At 45.4% G+C, this 15,335-nt stretch overlaps 1 protein-coding gene across 6 annotated transcripts in view; it reads left to right on the top strand.

The window, feature by feature from the left end:
* Positions 1-1,779: 1,779 nt before the first annotated feature.
* Positions 1,780-15,335, top strand: part of PTPN21 (protein tyrosine phosphatase non-receptor type 21) — an 80,822-nt gene continuing 67,266 nt past the window's right edge. For 3 of the 6 annotated variants that reach the window (XR_013228556.1, XM_077323427.1, XM_077323425.1), the window contains exons 1-2: positions 1,780-2,213; positions 10,003-10,335. Coding sequence is in view for 5 of the 6 variants with exons in the window: in XM_077323427.1 (XP_077179542.1) it covers positions 10,156-10,335 (180 nt within the window). In the remaining variant the exon portion in view is untranslated. Of the gene's footprint in view, positions 2,214-8,315; positions 8,523-10,002; positions 10,336-15,335 lie in introns of all 6 variants that reach the window. The other 3 variants (XM_077323429.1, XM_077323428.1, XM_077323426.1) reach the window with 2 other exon arrangements.

The following is a 15,335-nucleotide window of genomic DNA, read 5'->3' as shown; positions in this document are numbered from 1 at the left end:
TTGGGGTAGATCTTTGGAAGGGTGTGGGTTGGGAAGGAAGGGGCTTCAGCTGGGCATAATGGCACAGCGTTTACCCTCCAAAGCAGCCATTTTCTTGAGGGAAACTTATCAGTGTTGTCTGGAAATCAGTTCTAATTCTGGGAGATCCCCAGACGTTGGTAAAACTATTCCTGGACGTTGGTAAAACTATTCAATTATTATTACAATTATCCTGATACTACCTTGTTCTGTAGAAATTTAGGGATCTACTTAAGGCAAAAGGATTTTTAGTGGGAGACCTGATACTATTCCAACGGTGAAGCCAAGCAGGTTAGGGTTTGGCTAGTGCCTAGAGCCTGAAGACTGCCTGGTGCCACATTTACACTAAAAGTGTAATCTTAGAATCATATCATCATAGAGTTGGAAGGGACCTCATGGTCTAGTCCAACCCCTGCATTATGCAGGGCACTCACATCCCCATCACTCATCCACTGTAATCTTTATCTCATTATATCTGACAAAGGATGTATGCACATGAAAGCATACACCTTAAACAAGACATTGTTGGTCTCAAAGGTGCCACAGGACTCTAGTGTAATTTTAAGAACATTTTCCTAAGTATAGGCCCCCCTGGATACTTCTTAGTAATATTCTGAGTAGACCTATTTAGCATTGCTCTGTAGAGTGTGGTTATGATCTTGGTATTTCCTGGTTCATAGAGATTTTTAACAAACTAGATGGCAAAAGTAATCATTGAGGAACCCCAGTGAGAATTTCTATGGGAAGGAGCTATAACCTCCCCCGCCCCACCCCTCTGCAAGTTTGGTGCACCAAGGCAATGGGATTTGGGATAAGGTATTTCGAACTCTTCTATATGATCAGTGACAGGTGTTTTGTACCTATATCTAAAGCAGGCTCATTCACTAGCCACACTTAGTTCAAGACAACAAACTGGCAACAGAATATGCTTCTATGGCTTTTATTCAGGTATGCCATCCAGAAAATATGCTGAGTGACTAGATAAGTTATTTTTTTATGGGGGCTTCTGGTTATTATTCTCCTCAGAAGATGCATTCGGCAGATGCTAGGATCTTATTCTTCTACTCTAAACTTTTTTAAAAAGCAAGATTTTTAACATCTGCTTCCAGTCGGCCACTTTTTACTGCCTTTTTGAAATCTGTCTAAGTAAGCTCTAGTTCTAGTGTTTTGTTTTTTTTAATTAGAATTTAAGATCCCATGAGATTCTTTGTTTTCCTTTCCGAAAAGCACGGACGTCGTTTGCCGTTCCAGCTTTATTTATATAGCTTTGTCCGGATGCTGTATTTTCCTGAACTTCTTTGGAGGCTCTTCTTTAACGCTGGAGGAGGAGGGTCAGTTTAAGACAAAACCGTTTCCAAACCCGGGCGCAAAACGCTTGTCCGCTGCTGAACCCCTCAGCCATTGGAACGGCTTATCCCAAGAACAACAACAGCAGCAGCAGCGGCAGCGGTAATAACAACAAATGAAAGGTCCGAAGAACGTTTCTTTCTCGCCGCAATCTTGGACGCCGCTTATGCACCCCGGCTTCTTTGCAAGCGGGCTTCCAACTGGCCCGCAAGGCCGCCGCCTGCCTCGGCCCCCCGTCCCCGCCAGGGAAGCCTCCGCTCGCCCAGCAGCTGTCCCGACCGAGCGCGGCTGACATTCCAACTCTCTGAGGTAATGGGGCCGCAAACACCGAGGGCTGTGCTTTTCACGACTGCACGGTATCCTTCCGCATGGCTGGAGCCAAGGGGAACGCCCCTAGGAGGGGGCAGGACGGGGCGAGCGAGCACGGAGCACGGAGCGCGGGCGCGCAGGGGACAGGGGGAATCCTAGGCGCTTGCAAACACCACGGCGGTGGAGGGAGCCTCGTCTCGGGCGGCCGCGGTGCCGGGGCTTCCTCTGTCACGGGAAGGCGGCTGGCTGGCTGGCTGGCGAAGCTTCCCCGGGCTTGCGAGGCGACCTGTGGAGCCTCCCCGTTGTTGTGGCGGAGGCAGGAAGTGAGGCGTGTTTTGACGGACGGAGCGGAGGAGGGCAGGCGGAGAGCGCGGCTGCTTGGCCCCGGGAAGGAGGGAGGGAGGGAGAGGGGGACACCCGAGAAGTCGCGTTGCAAGCTGGACACGTGAAGCGGCTTCCCCCCCTGCCTCGCTCCGCGGGCTGCGCCTGGCTTTGTGACAGCGCGAGGAGCCCTCTTCTCCTGGGACGCGCGCGAGCAGGTAAGCAAGGAGGCGGGGATGGTGCTGCTTCTCTCGGGGATACGCTTGCTGTCGCGCAGCCGCGGGTTTAAAGCAGGGGTAGTCAACCTGTGGTCCTCCAGATGTCCATGGACTACAATCCCCATGAGCCCGGCAGGGGCTCATGGGGATTGTAGTCCATGGACATCTGGAGGACCACAGGTTGACTACCCCTGCTTTAAAGGACCGAAGGCTGCACCTCGAACTCGCAGCCATGGGGGTAGATTCTGGGAAGGGCTGCAGGGGGGTTGTGGGCTGCTTGCAGTCTGCTGACGGCCCTGGTGTCTGCCTCGACGGAGCCTCGGGTCTTGGGCACCCTTGTTTGGGCTCTGGGATGGAACTCCATACAAATGGCAATTAAGTTTGCCTTTCTTTGTGTCCTGCGCTCCGGACCCCATGCCAGGGCTTGAAGGATTTTTGGCTACCTAGGTGTACCCTGTTCAATACGCAGGGAAGTGTCAAGACGGAGGACTCCCTGAGGATGTGGGTGCCGATCTCTTGTTGTTATTTCTCGGGTTTGAAGCAAGAACATCGCACATGTTACAAGTGGATTTCATTTGCGATTGGCAAGACCATTTGAGCATGTAATCTTCCCTTCTTGCCTTCGGCCCACTAATCGAAGGATATTCATATTTCCTCTTTATGATGTCCATTTACACCGCGAGCAGGGGCTTGTGTGCGGAATTGTGGACCAGTAAGAATCAGCAGTTTACAGTGAATCGAGGGGAAATGCTTTTTCAGTACTATGTGCTGTTTCTTTCTTTAAACGGAGAGTGGGGGATACAGGCGAACCAAGAATGTAGAAGCCCTGTGTACCAGTGGAAAAGCTGAGTCTTTGGAAAGTGTAGGCTAAAAGAGAATATAGTATTTGAAGTGTTCTCGGCCTGCTAAATACAGAATGGATTTGCTCCTGTGGGTGCTGCGGTGGTATCCTCTTACCACTTGTAAACTCCCCTAATCGTGCAGATAGACATCATTTTGAAACAGGCGTGTGTGTGTGTGTGTGTGTGTTGAAGAGGGGGGTTAACATGACAGCAGCTGGCAGCAGAAAATAAGAGCTACTCAACAAAACTGGCTGTGCTGTGTTGGCACAAATTGTGCTTGGCCAGCATGAAAAGTTGTTGAATAGGTTCAAAGCATTATTCCCCTTCCATGATATTTTCTAATTGGCTCGCTGCTAAATTAATTAACTCAGGGCATGGTATATGCTGTAACTGTCATTTAAGGGGTAAGTAAAAGGGAATAGAAATTATGAGTGGAAAATACCTTGATGTCTCATTTGAGAGGGTAGCCGTATTGATCTGTAGTCTACAGATAGTTATGAATGCAGTAGCAGTCTAGAGACCAACAAGGGTTTTGTTTTAGCATGGGGGCGTTATCAGCTTCCGAGAATCAAAGCTCCTTTCGTTCGGTACAAATGGAGACTTCACTCTTGGAAGCCTATGCCAGAAAAAATCTTTTTGGTCTCTAGGTTACTACTAGATTTCAATCTAGCTGTCGATGTTTCATCATCAGCTGCCTATGAAGATTCCCCCCTTGTAAAATAAACATACTCCATAAGTTAGAAAAAATGCCTCCTTTATTGGAGCTGAAAAGTACTGCAAATATGGTGAGGAAATGCATGGTGAATGTTGTACATCTGTCTGAGATTTTGAACAGCATATCCAGTCTTGCAAAAGTTAAGTACCTTTAAATCCTAGTCACTTCTATGGAAGGGAAGTATACTCTGCTATCCAGGCTTACTGGAAAGTGAGTCCTGCTAATTCCAGTGGGTTTTCTTCCAAGTTAGCTTGCATTACATTGTAGCATTCAACATGTGCTTTCATTGATTTCTACAGGACTTTAAAGTGCTTAGTTTGCTGAATTGTGTTGTATAACAGATAATCAAGGCCAATTAAGAATTCCACTGTAGAAAAAGAAACACTAAAATGTTGCTAATATTTCAGGTATGTTTCTAAGTGGGTCAATATTCAGATTATGAATTGACAGGGGGAGGGGCAGAATGCCCGCAGTGTATGCTGACCACTAAAAAATGACTCAGGCTTAAAAACAACCTTTCTAATACTGCAAGTTATTTACATTGTGCTTCTTTATGACTTTGTAGCACTTTTTCTTCAGATATGGTACACAACAAATTTATGGAGACCCCATAGGGTTTTCATGGCAAGAAGACACACAGAGGTGGTTGGTGGTCTCTGATCCAAGTTTGAAAAAGGGTTTGACCCTACTTGGCTTCAGAGATTTTATGAGATTTTATTTTATTTCTATACCGCCCTTCCATATGGCTCAGGGCGGTTTACATATAAGATCATAGGGGATACATGGAATGAGTCAACATACAACATAGTCAATATACAACAATAACAACCCAACAGAGGTTCTAAACAACAACTTCAGTGATCCCAACAATAACAACATAACAAGCTAAACTCCCTAGAGAGGTCAGGCTGCTTCAGGCCATGGAGGGGATAGAGGTGTGGGGGGGGGGGACCTGTGGTCGGTCTCAGGCAAATGCTTGGTGGAGGAGCTCCCTTTTGCAGGCCCTGCGGAACTGTGGTAGTTCAGGCAGGGCCTGATCTCTTCAGGGAGCTCGTTCCACCAGGTGGGGACCAGGATGGAAAAAGCTCTGGCCCTCGTTGAGGACCAATGAGATGAGGCTAACCTGAACCATCTCGGTCAGGGCATCTCGTACATCTAGTACCAAGGCCAAAAGGACCATTGTTAAGGACTGATTTGTTCTTGGCTAAATATGTAGGAGAGTCTGGCAGAATGTTACATCTAGCAATTTTGCTTGGGTGTGAGTAAAGTGCTGTCAGGTTGCAGGCAACTTACAACTACCCCAGCAAGTGGCTTTCAAGGCTAGTGAGAAGCAGAGATGTTTTGGCATTCCCTTCCTCTGTGCTCTCCCTTCTGAGTACTAACCAGCAATGACTCTGCTTAGCTTTCAAGATCTGACAAGGTCGGGCTGTGCCATGCCGCCTTTCCCTCCTGCAGTTTATGCTTGGGTGTGTGATATTTTCTGTAGCGAAGAGCTAAATGTGGGAACCTCATCAATGTAATCTAGAGAAGGAAATGGATTACATTGTTTGCTGGTATTCCAAAAGGACCCTGATGATGGTGGTCCACATTCCTCTGGATGAACTCTCAATAAGGGCTGCTGCAGACTGGATGAGCTGTGGGTGGTGGTGCTGGTGTTCTAGATATTGCCTCTGTTTGTCTGAAATAAAAGAATTGTTCTAGCTGGTGTTCCATGTAGATTCACGGCAATAGTAGCAGCATCTTGGACTGTGAAACCTAGGTTTAAATCCACACTCTGCTAAGTCAGACCACTGGTCCACTAAGCTCACTACTGTCTCCTCAGACTCGCAGTGGTTCTCTAGGGTCCCAAGGAGAAGTCTTTCACATCTCCTACAGCAGGGGTAGTCAACCTGTGATCCTCCAGATGTCCATGGACTACAATTCCCATGACCCCTGCCAGAAAACATTGGCAGGGGCTCATGGGAATTGTAGTCCATGAACATCTGGAGGATCACAAGTTGACTACCCCTGTCCTACAGGATGATCTTTTAAACTAGAGATGCCAGGGATTGAATCTGGGACCTTCTGCATGCCAAGCAGACACTATTCCTGAACCATATCAGTTCCTACTCCACTGGCCTGCATCTTTTCTGGTATCTAAAGCAACCCCTATTCCCACACCCTCTACTGCTACAGAGTTGTGCCAGGTTCTTTCCCCTGCTTTCAAAGGCCTGAAGATGCATTTTAGGCACACATGCACAATCAGGGCTGGACTCGATCGCTGCATGCAGAACTGCCAGTTGGTTTTTTAGCTGACATGGCTCAGGGCTGGGCCAAGCACCTGGCATATTCATTGCAGAAGTGGTATGCACGGCTAGTGAGGAAATGGAGGGGAAGTACATGTAATTCCTCATGGGACTGGTCGTTAGGAGACAAGCACAATCTGAGGCAGAGGAAGGGAATCTTAAGAGTGAAGATCCTTGAAACTTCATGTATCTGGTGAAGTGAACTCTGACATATGAACTTTTATACTGTAATAAACGTTTTTAGTACCCAAAGTGCCACTGGGCTTCTGTTTCATTTTGCTGCAAGAGAGAAACATGACTGGGCCCAATCACACACAGTAACTTGCCTCACAGTGTTACGAGTTTAAAATGGAAGAAAGGTGAACAATATATCACAGTCTGGGTACCTATTGGGAAGAAAGGCAGGGTGTAAATGAAGTAAATAAATTGCTACTTAAGACAGATGTGTCAAACTCATTTGTTATAAGGGCTAGAGCTGACATAAATGTCACTTTGTTGGGCCGGGCCTTGGGTGCCATAAAATATATTGCCAATTACCAGTAATATAAACTTTATAATGGACACAGGCAAACCCAATAAACAATGTTTTTCCCTTACAGTATCACCCTGATGGCCACCCTCCCACTTTCTCTGCCAGTGACACCTTAGCACTGGGACAGTCTACAGGGGCCAGAGCCTGCAAAACGGAGCTCTTCGGCCTGGTCTTTGTCTGAGGCCAGAGCAATTAGATCTGGGCTCTTCCCGGAAGCAGCCATTGGCCAATCCCTGTAATGTCCCCTGAGGCACTGGATTGATGCCTGTGGAGCAGGGGGTAGGTTTATCACCGCTATGCGTGGGTTTTAACTGATTTTATTAATTTAAGGGATTTTCTTCTTCTTATTGTTCTTATTGTATTTATTACCCACCACTCCCAGCAAGCTGGCTCGCAGCGGGTTACAACATTAAAAATTCCACAATAAGATATAAGTATCCCCAACTAAAAACCATTCTGGGTCAAATGACTGACTGACCCCCTACCCCTCTGTTCGACAACACCCCCATCCGACGTCTCAGGGGAAAGGATGTAATAGGAGGAGGGCCTGATGTCCTGGCGGAAATGAGGAGGGGCCCTCGATCTTATTGCCCCCGGGCCTCAACCAAATGCCCCGTAGAAGAGCTCCAACTTGCAGGCCCTGTGGAACTGCACAAGCTCCATCAGGGCCCTAGTTCTTCCAGGAACTTGTTCCACCAGGTTGGGGCCAGGATCGAAAAGGCCCTGGCCCTGGTTGAGGCCAGGCATATTTTTCGTGGGGTGGGGACCACCAGCAGATTCATACCCACTGAGCACAAGGCTCTGCAGGGGGCATAAGGTGATAGGCAGTCCCTCACATATGTGGAGCCCAGACCATGGATGGCCTTGAAGGTTAACACCAAAACCTTGAATCTGATCCAGGACGCAATTGTGGGGATTATATGTTGTTACCCGCCATGAGCCAGTGTGTGGGAGTGGTGAGTTATAAATATAAAATTTTAAAAACCCTCTGTCACCTGGCAATAAATGTAATCAGTTGCTTGTGGTGTGGATAAGGGCCCTGTATGGGCTGGTTCCAGCCTGCAGGTTGTATGTTTGACACTCCTACCCTAAGGAGTAAGTGTCGTATCTTAAGAAGGTGGGTAATACCTCACAGGATCCTCAGACGATTATCACCCATGGAATATCCTTCTCCTGAGCCAGAGAGTTTTCCTTTTGAGATGAGTATTGTCTTCTTTGAACCTGGCAGCACCCCTCTAGGTTCTCTGGTTAGAGGTCTTTCCTATCGCCTGGTTGTTTTAATCTGGGAATATTGGGGGTTGGACCTTGGGCCTCTGAATACCAAGCAGGTGGCTCCTTCCCTCATATGTTCACAGCAATAATGGGAATGTTTGTATGACTCTTGGGTTCTCTAACAAATGTTGATGTGTGCTGCCCACCCTACTATTCCTGCCCTTCCAAAAATAATGCCAGTAGAGTATACAGAGAATGCTCTAACCATGCTATGCCAAGATGTATCACTCTGATTATTTAGCAAGTATGAAGCTTTAATTGCATATTTAAATGCAAAACAAAACACGAAGGTTCATTTCTCACATGTTACTTAAATTCTGTATTCAACTCTTGAGGTGCTTTTCCATAAATGCTTGTGATTCCTTTATAGTTTTTTGAATTCTGCTATTTAGCAAAATCAATTTAGCTAAAGAAATAAACAAGTACAAATTAAAAAATCCCCTTTTATCTTTACAGCACACAAGTAATGTTGATATAATGATACTAAAGGCCTACGAGGTCTCAGGAGAGCTGATATGATTAAGAACCAGACCTGGAAAGTTTCCTGTTCAAACGTCACTCGAGAACATAACATCCTGCTGGATTAGACCAATGGTCCTTCATCCTGTTTCACACTATGGCCAGCCAGATGCTCTAGAAGGCACACAAGGAAGGGGGCAGAGGGTAAAACCTCCTCATATTTAGATGGGTAGATGTTTTCTTTATACCCTGCATAAATTTATTAACCTCTATCCCAGGGGTCAGCAACCTTTTATAATTAAAGAGCTAAACTCTGTCAAATTTCAGAGCAAGAGACCAACAAAATACCATTATAATGAAGCCCATGTACATGACTGAAAATAGACATTTTAAGATTATTAATAATTGACTTGTGGAATACAAATCCCTACAGGTTCTGCAGCTCAAATTCTGGTTGTTGCAGGCCCTTTATTAGGGAGTGGCACATATGAGGTCTCAGAATAATAAATATACATAGGTTCATACTAGTATAAATCTGTGCATAGATTGCATTTAGAGTACTGACAGCTATTCACATTTAGCATTTCCCTTTCCATGACGCATCTCTAAGAAGCCCTTTGGTCCCATAAAAAAATCTTTGCCAACTATTCCCTTCATCTCCTGGTTATTTTAGCATAATTCCTGTTATAAATCTTAACTTAAAGGTTTTGCTTTCTTTTTTCGAGTCATCTATACTGAGCCAGATCTGGCTGCAGAGCAATAGGTTGAAGACCTCTGTTTCTGTCCGTGCCCTTCCATAGTTGCCTTTTAAAGTTTTTTTCCCAATAAACTGAAGTGCCCTGAATTCTTTCACTTTCCCTGGAAAGAGAGGCGTTCGTTTCAGTTGCCTTTTCCTGCAGCAATAAACCACAAACTTGTTAAATGATTTTAGGCCACTTTTTTCTCTGCCTTACCCTTTCCTCCTGCCATTTGTAATTTTTTATTTTGTGATATCAAGTCCCATCTGACTTTTGGTAACCCTGGAGTCTTTGCCAGTCAGGAGATGTTCAGAGGTGGTGTGCCGTTGATCGTGCTTTGGGCTAAGACCATGGTATTCCTGCTTCACTTCTGAAAGATTACGACATTAGGCTATTTTGAGTTATCGAACTCGGGGCTGCATTTGTAATAGGTAAAGGTATCCCCTGTGCAAGCACCGGGTCATGTCTGACCCTTGGGGTGACACCCTCTAGCGTTTTCATGGCAGACTCAATACGGGGTGGTTTGCCAGTGCCCCAGTCATTACCATTTGTAATACAGGGATATTAATCCTAGCCTATGTGAAAGGCTCTCAGCAAGTACTATGCAAAGCAGCTATAAATTTTCAGACTGGATTTTGCAAATTGTTGGCACTGTAAGCTACCAAAGTCTGACCACCTCACCTGTTCCACAGCCAGTGTGGTATAGTAGTTGGACTAGTATCTGGGAAACCCAGGTTCGAATACCCACTTGTGCTGTGGAAGTTTCCTGGGGGATCTTCAGCCAGTCACACTCCCTCAGTTTAACCTGTGTTACAGGATTGTTATGAGGATAAAATTAAGGAGAGGACAATGTTGTAAGCTGCTTTGGGTCCCTGTTGGGGAAAATAGGTGGACAAATAAATGAACTAACTAAAATTAATCACCCGCTCTCTTTTCCTCTTCTGCAGAATTGTCATGCCTGTTTCCTGTGCTCCGGAGGTGGAAGAGAACTCCCAGGTCTTTAGTGGCCGCTGCCACTGGTTGATCGTCTGGGGACTCCACAGCTCCTGACTGTCCTTGATGATTTTCTGTGACCTACTGTGAATGTGCGAGGAAAGAAGATGCCACTGCCTTTTGGGCTGAAGCTGAAACGAACTCGACGCTACACTGTGTCTAGCAAGAGTTGTCTGGTGGCCCGTATCCAGCTGCTTAACAATGAATTTGTGGAGTTCACGTTGTCGGTGGAGAGTACCGGCCAGGAAAGTTTGGAGGCTGTGGCACAGAGGCTTGAACTCCGAGAGGTAGGCAGCATGGCAGGCAGGCAGCTGTGAGAGTCTCCGCACTGGGCTGAAGTCACCTGTACTGTGCCCTGCTCTGGGGTTCTACCAGCATGCTTTTTCATCTGTCAGTATTCATGCGCCCAGAAGCAGGCCAGTGAAAATGGCAGACAGATCTGGCGGGAGGGCCTGTTAGAGTGATGGGCTAGAATCAGGGAGCTGCAGATTCAAATCTCTACCCTGCCATGGATGCTAGACCTGTGACCTTAGGCCAGACACACATTCTCAGCCTCACTTTATCTCATAGTTTGTTGTGAGGATAAAAATGCGAAAGGGAGAGTGACATTAGAATCTGTTTTGGGTCTTCTTTCAGGAGAAAAGGGGAATAGAAATACCTAAATAAAAACTTCTAAATGGTAATGTCTTAATTGTGGTGTGACCTTTCATGGTAACTTGAGGCTATCTCAATCAGGTGCATGTTACAGTGGGTGGAAGCATTAGAAAGAAAGTGAGATGCATACACACATGCTATTGATATGTACTTTATAATGCCCCAATCAGGGTCCCTCAGGTCAACTCTGATAAATGAAGATTGGGGCAGGGATTTATCTGTGTATGGTCCTCTGAATAGTTGTAGAAATATACAGTGTTATAAAAACGCCCTGTGGTGCTGCTGCCCCTCAGATCATGTTGGTAACTCCTGCTTCTGGAAGATTACCTAACATTATAAATGTTCTGGTGTGTGGAATCCTAATCACTCCATGCATCCTGTTTTGTGATAAGGGAACAGCCTGTGCTGAGCTAAATTCAGGAAGGAAACTAATGTGAGATAACCACATTGGAAAGCTCCTAGTTTGTACTGTCATAAGAGGGCCTTGTTTTGGCACTGGTGGTGCTCTAGTGAGAGTGTGAATCAGAAGAGCCAGTAAGGTGTATAAAAATGTGAAGCTTCATTATACTGAGTCAGGTTCATTGTCTAGTCTGGTGTTGTCTCTTAGACTGGCAGCAGCTTACCCAGAATCTTTTCTGGTCTCAGGAGCTGAGACCCCTATAGCCAGATCTTTGGATTTGAACCCAGGACCTTCTGTTCATAAGAACTAAGTTCTACCATTGAGGGTGTTAACAGAACTGAGTGTATCCTGTGCAAGCACATAATTTAGAATTGGCTGCAGAATTCTGCATCCCAACATCAGTTTTGATAAAGAAATTGAGGCCTGCATTTATGTAAATAGTTATATATGCTCATTTATGAAAGTATTATTACATATATATTTCAGTAAAGGTGGTTATGCTGATTGCCTTCCAGTCTGTGAAAAGAACATGGAAAGAAAGGGGGGAGGTTCTGTTCCAGATGTGTGTCCAGTTTACACCAAGGATGGGGTAGGTGGGTAAATATAACCTCCCCACCTTCTTGGTGTCTTTAGCTTCAGCAGAAACAATTTGCAACCTTTGTGTTCTTCTCACTCTAGTGCAAAAAGGACATTGCAGAGCTGGGAAAAGTACTGAAGAGAGCAGCCAAGTTGATTAAGGAGCTGGGGCACCTTCTTTATGAGGAAAGGCTGAAGAGTATGGAACTTTACAATTTAGAAAAAAGATTACTAAGGGGCAATGTGTAAGTTTATAAAATTATGTACACAATAGAGTGAGTAGACAAAGAGCACTTTTTCTCCTTCTACCAAAATTCTTGGTCATCCTGTGAAGAAGAGCTGAAGAGTGAAGATCTGTTTTTTATACCCCACTTTTTACTACCTGAAAGAGTCCCAAAGTGGCTTACAAATTAATTTCCATTCCTCTCCCCACGATAGACACCCTGTGAGGTAGGTGGGACTGAGAGAATTCTGTGACTAGCCCAAGGTCACCCAGCTGGCTGCATGTGGAGGAGTGGGGAATCAAACCTGGTTCTCCTTATTAGAACCCACCTCTCTTAGCCACTAAAGCATACTGAAGTCGATAGGCAGTAGATTCAGGATGAACAGATGGAAATGCTTCTTTACACAGTGAGAGATTAAAATGTGGAATTTGCTGCCAGAAGATGTAGTGATGGCCACCAGAATAAGCAGCTTTAAAAGAAGATTAGATAGACTTATGGAGGACAGATCTAGTGGGGGTTACTAGCCATTGTAACTAAAGGAAACCTTCAATTTCAGAAGTACTAAACCTCTGAATCCCAGTGCCAAGAGGCAATGTCAGGGTAAGGCCTCAGCCTCTGTGACCTGTTGAATCTCCTGAGAAATTGTTGGCCACTGTGTGAGGCAGGATATTGAACTAAATGGACCAATGGTCTTATCAGCAGGGCACTTGTTGTGTTCTTATGTTACAGTTCTGGAGATGAGCTTGAAAACCTGTGAGCCACACTCAGTGAAAATTTAGCATCCAAATTGGGTGTGAGGAAGATGATGACTTCCACTGAATGCAGTATATATTTGTGTAAATACCTGGTAACCTGCAGTGTTCCTTCACTCTTTTATATGATAAACAGAAGCATGTGATCCCAAATTATCAAAACATGGTTCATTTGAATGATTAAACTTTTCAGGGTGTGGAACTTGATAGTTAACATGAGGCAGAGCAATGTTTTTCTTTTTGCACCCACAACACAGGTCAGGTGGTCTTTGTATGGCAAAAGAAACTCAACATACATCAAATGTCATGTCAAATGTCCATTTTCTCTCCTGTGGTTTCCTCCATGTAGGCGAAAAGCTTTTTCTGGAGTGACTGTTGGGTGCTCAATGAAATGTGGAGTGTTGGCTGCCGATATTGTTGATGCTCCTTGTGGGTGTCCAGTCTTCACATTGTTGTTTCTTGGACTTGCTACCCTCTGAATTTTCTCTTAATCTGCTTTTTTGTTTGGCTTTTTGAAGTGATATTGCTACATCTTGGAGGGCCCATATCCAGCGTGTGCTGAGGCAGCTGCATTGGTTGCCAGTTATTTTCCGGATCCGATTCAAGGTTTTGGTTTTGACTTTAAGGCCTTATGCGGTCTAGGCCCAGATTATCTGAGGAACTGTCTGTCGCCCTATGCCCCCCACAGAACCTGACACTCTGCGGGTACAAATCTATTGGTCGACCCCGGCCCCAGAGAGGTGCGCCTGGCCTCGACCAGGGCCAGGACCTTTTCGGTCCTGGCCCTGACCTGGTGGAATGAGCTCCCAGAGGAGCTATGGGCCCTGTGGGATATTTCAACGTTCCGCAGGGCCTGTAAAATGGAGCTCTTCCGCCAGGTTGTTGGTTGAGGCTGGGCCGCAAGGAAGATCAAGCCCCCTCCTTCCCGGAATAAACTAAGTAGCAGTAGCGAATGCCAACAGCGCCCTCTGTCTCCCTCCCCTCTAGAATGGGTCATCTAGGGGTAGTCTAGATAAGGGTTGTGTTTTTTTTCTCCAAAGGTCTGGGATGTGTCCTTTCTGGCCGCTGAAGGATCTGGCTAGATAGGTAAGTGTCTTTGGTGAGGGTGGGAGAGGGCTTTTCCACTTTTCAAAAAACTTTGTTTCCAATTGAAAAATGGAATATGCAGGAAGTGCTAAAAAACCACTCAAACCTCTCCAGTGAATCATGTCAAAATGAGTGAAATGTGTTTGAAGACAGATTTCACCACAGAAATGCCCAACTCAGATCTCTAATCTTCTTTCAGAGATGTTTGTTGAAGAACATAAAAGTAGAGAGGAAGATATTATTTAAGCTTGTGGTGAAATAATCTAATCATTTCCAGGACTGGGAGAATCCCATTTACTGAATTCTCATCTCTTTTTTTCTTTTCCTTTAAAAATCATTTTGGTTCCTCAACATATTGGGAAATGATAGGTGGTTCCTTAAAAGTGAAGTTACGAAATCAGATTTAGGAGTAAAAACCAGACCGCTGAACTTGGACAGGCCTTCCTTCCCTCAAAACACATTCTTGCATGGCTTATTTTGGCAGGAAAATAGTTTTGTAGCAGAAGGCAGACGTAGATGGTGTGGAAAATAGATGTCACTGTTTAAAACAATGTTCAGGACTATTAGAAAACAACACTTCTTGCTGTTCACAGTTGTGAATTTTCCCTGGATATTTCCAGGCCATGTTATCCTTTTAAAATCTACCCACTAGTTGTTTCAGTTGCTTCCTATTGTCTGACCTGAGATGGGCAGCAGTGAGAGACAAGTCTATCTCAGTTTGAGCATCTTCCCTATCTAGTTGTCTGGTACCTGTTTTGAATTTTCAGCTATGAAGCTGAACCACCGTCGATTCCTCCAATAATAACCAGACTGAATCCAAAGGGAATCTGGAGGCTCAGTCTGGAGACAGCTCTTGTGTAATGGGGTAGTTTTCTGACATGCCCAAAAAGTAATAATGTCAGAGAACTACCTCGTTACACAAGAGCGTAAGCCTAGATGATACTCTCTAATTTGCTTCTGAAAAAACTTCTGAGTCTCCAGACTCAGCCTCCAGATTTCCTTTTGATTCGGTCTGGTGTGAATTTTCAGCAGTCAGAGGCACTTTTTTCCTCCCTCAACCCCTTTTCCTTCATGGGCTGATAACAAGTGGGGGGGACACTCACTGCCCCAACACTCACTCTGCCTCCTGGCTCTGCAGCTGTTCAGACATGCAGTGACAACATCGGTGACCCTTTTTCCGTTTGTTCCTCCACTCGCATCCACACCTGCGGGAGGTGTTTCCCTTTAGAGCAGCATGTACAAGACAGCATAGTGGCCTTCCAAACCATGTGCCGGACCTCCTCTTCTCTTTCCTACTGGCCCCATCGGCAAACTGCCACTCCGTGCACCTGCTCTTAGCAACCCCCATCACGGTTGGCCCATCTCCAAATTCATCCAAATTCATCCAAAATCTCCAACCCCCATCTCCAAATTCAAATTTTCATTCTGCCTTGGGCCTGTCACTCTCTCTAGCACTGGGTTGTTGTGAGGGTAAAATGAATGTCATCCTGAACATCTTGAAAGAAGGGTGGGATAAAAATATTTCAGTTAGATTAATTTGCTTGTAATCCAGCTCATGGATTGTGATTGGTTTAGCATGTGGTGTATGCATTTTT

This window comes from Paroedura picta, chromosome 2 (genome assembly GCF_049243985.1).
Source record: "Paroedura picta isolate Pp20150507F chromosome 2, Ppicta_v3.0, whole genome shotgun sequence".
Classification (NCBI taxonomy): domain Eukaryota; kingdom Metazoa; phylum Chordata; class Lepidosauria; order Squamata; family Gekkonidae; genus Paroedura; species Paroedura picta.
The sequence above is the reverse complement of the archived record's forward strand: the minus strand, read 5'-3'. Positions and strand labels throughout refer to the sequence as shown.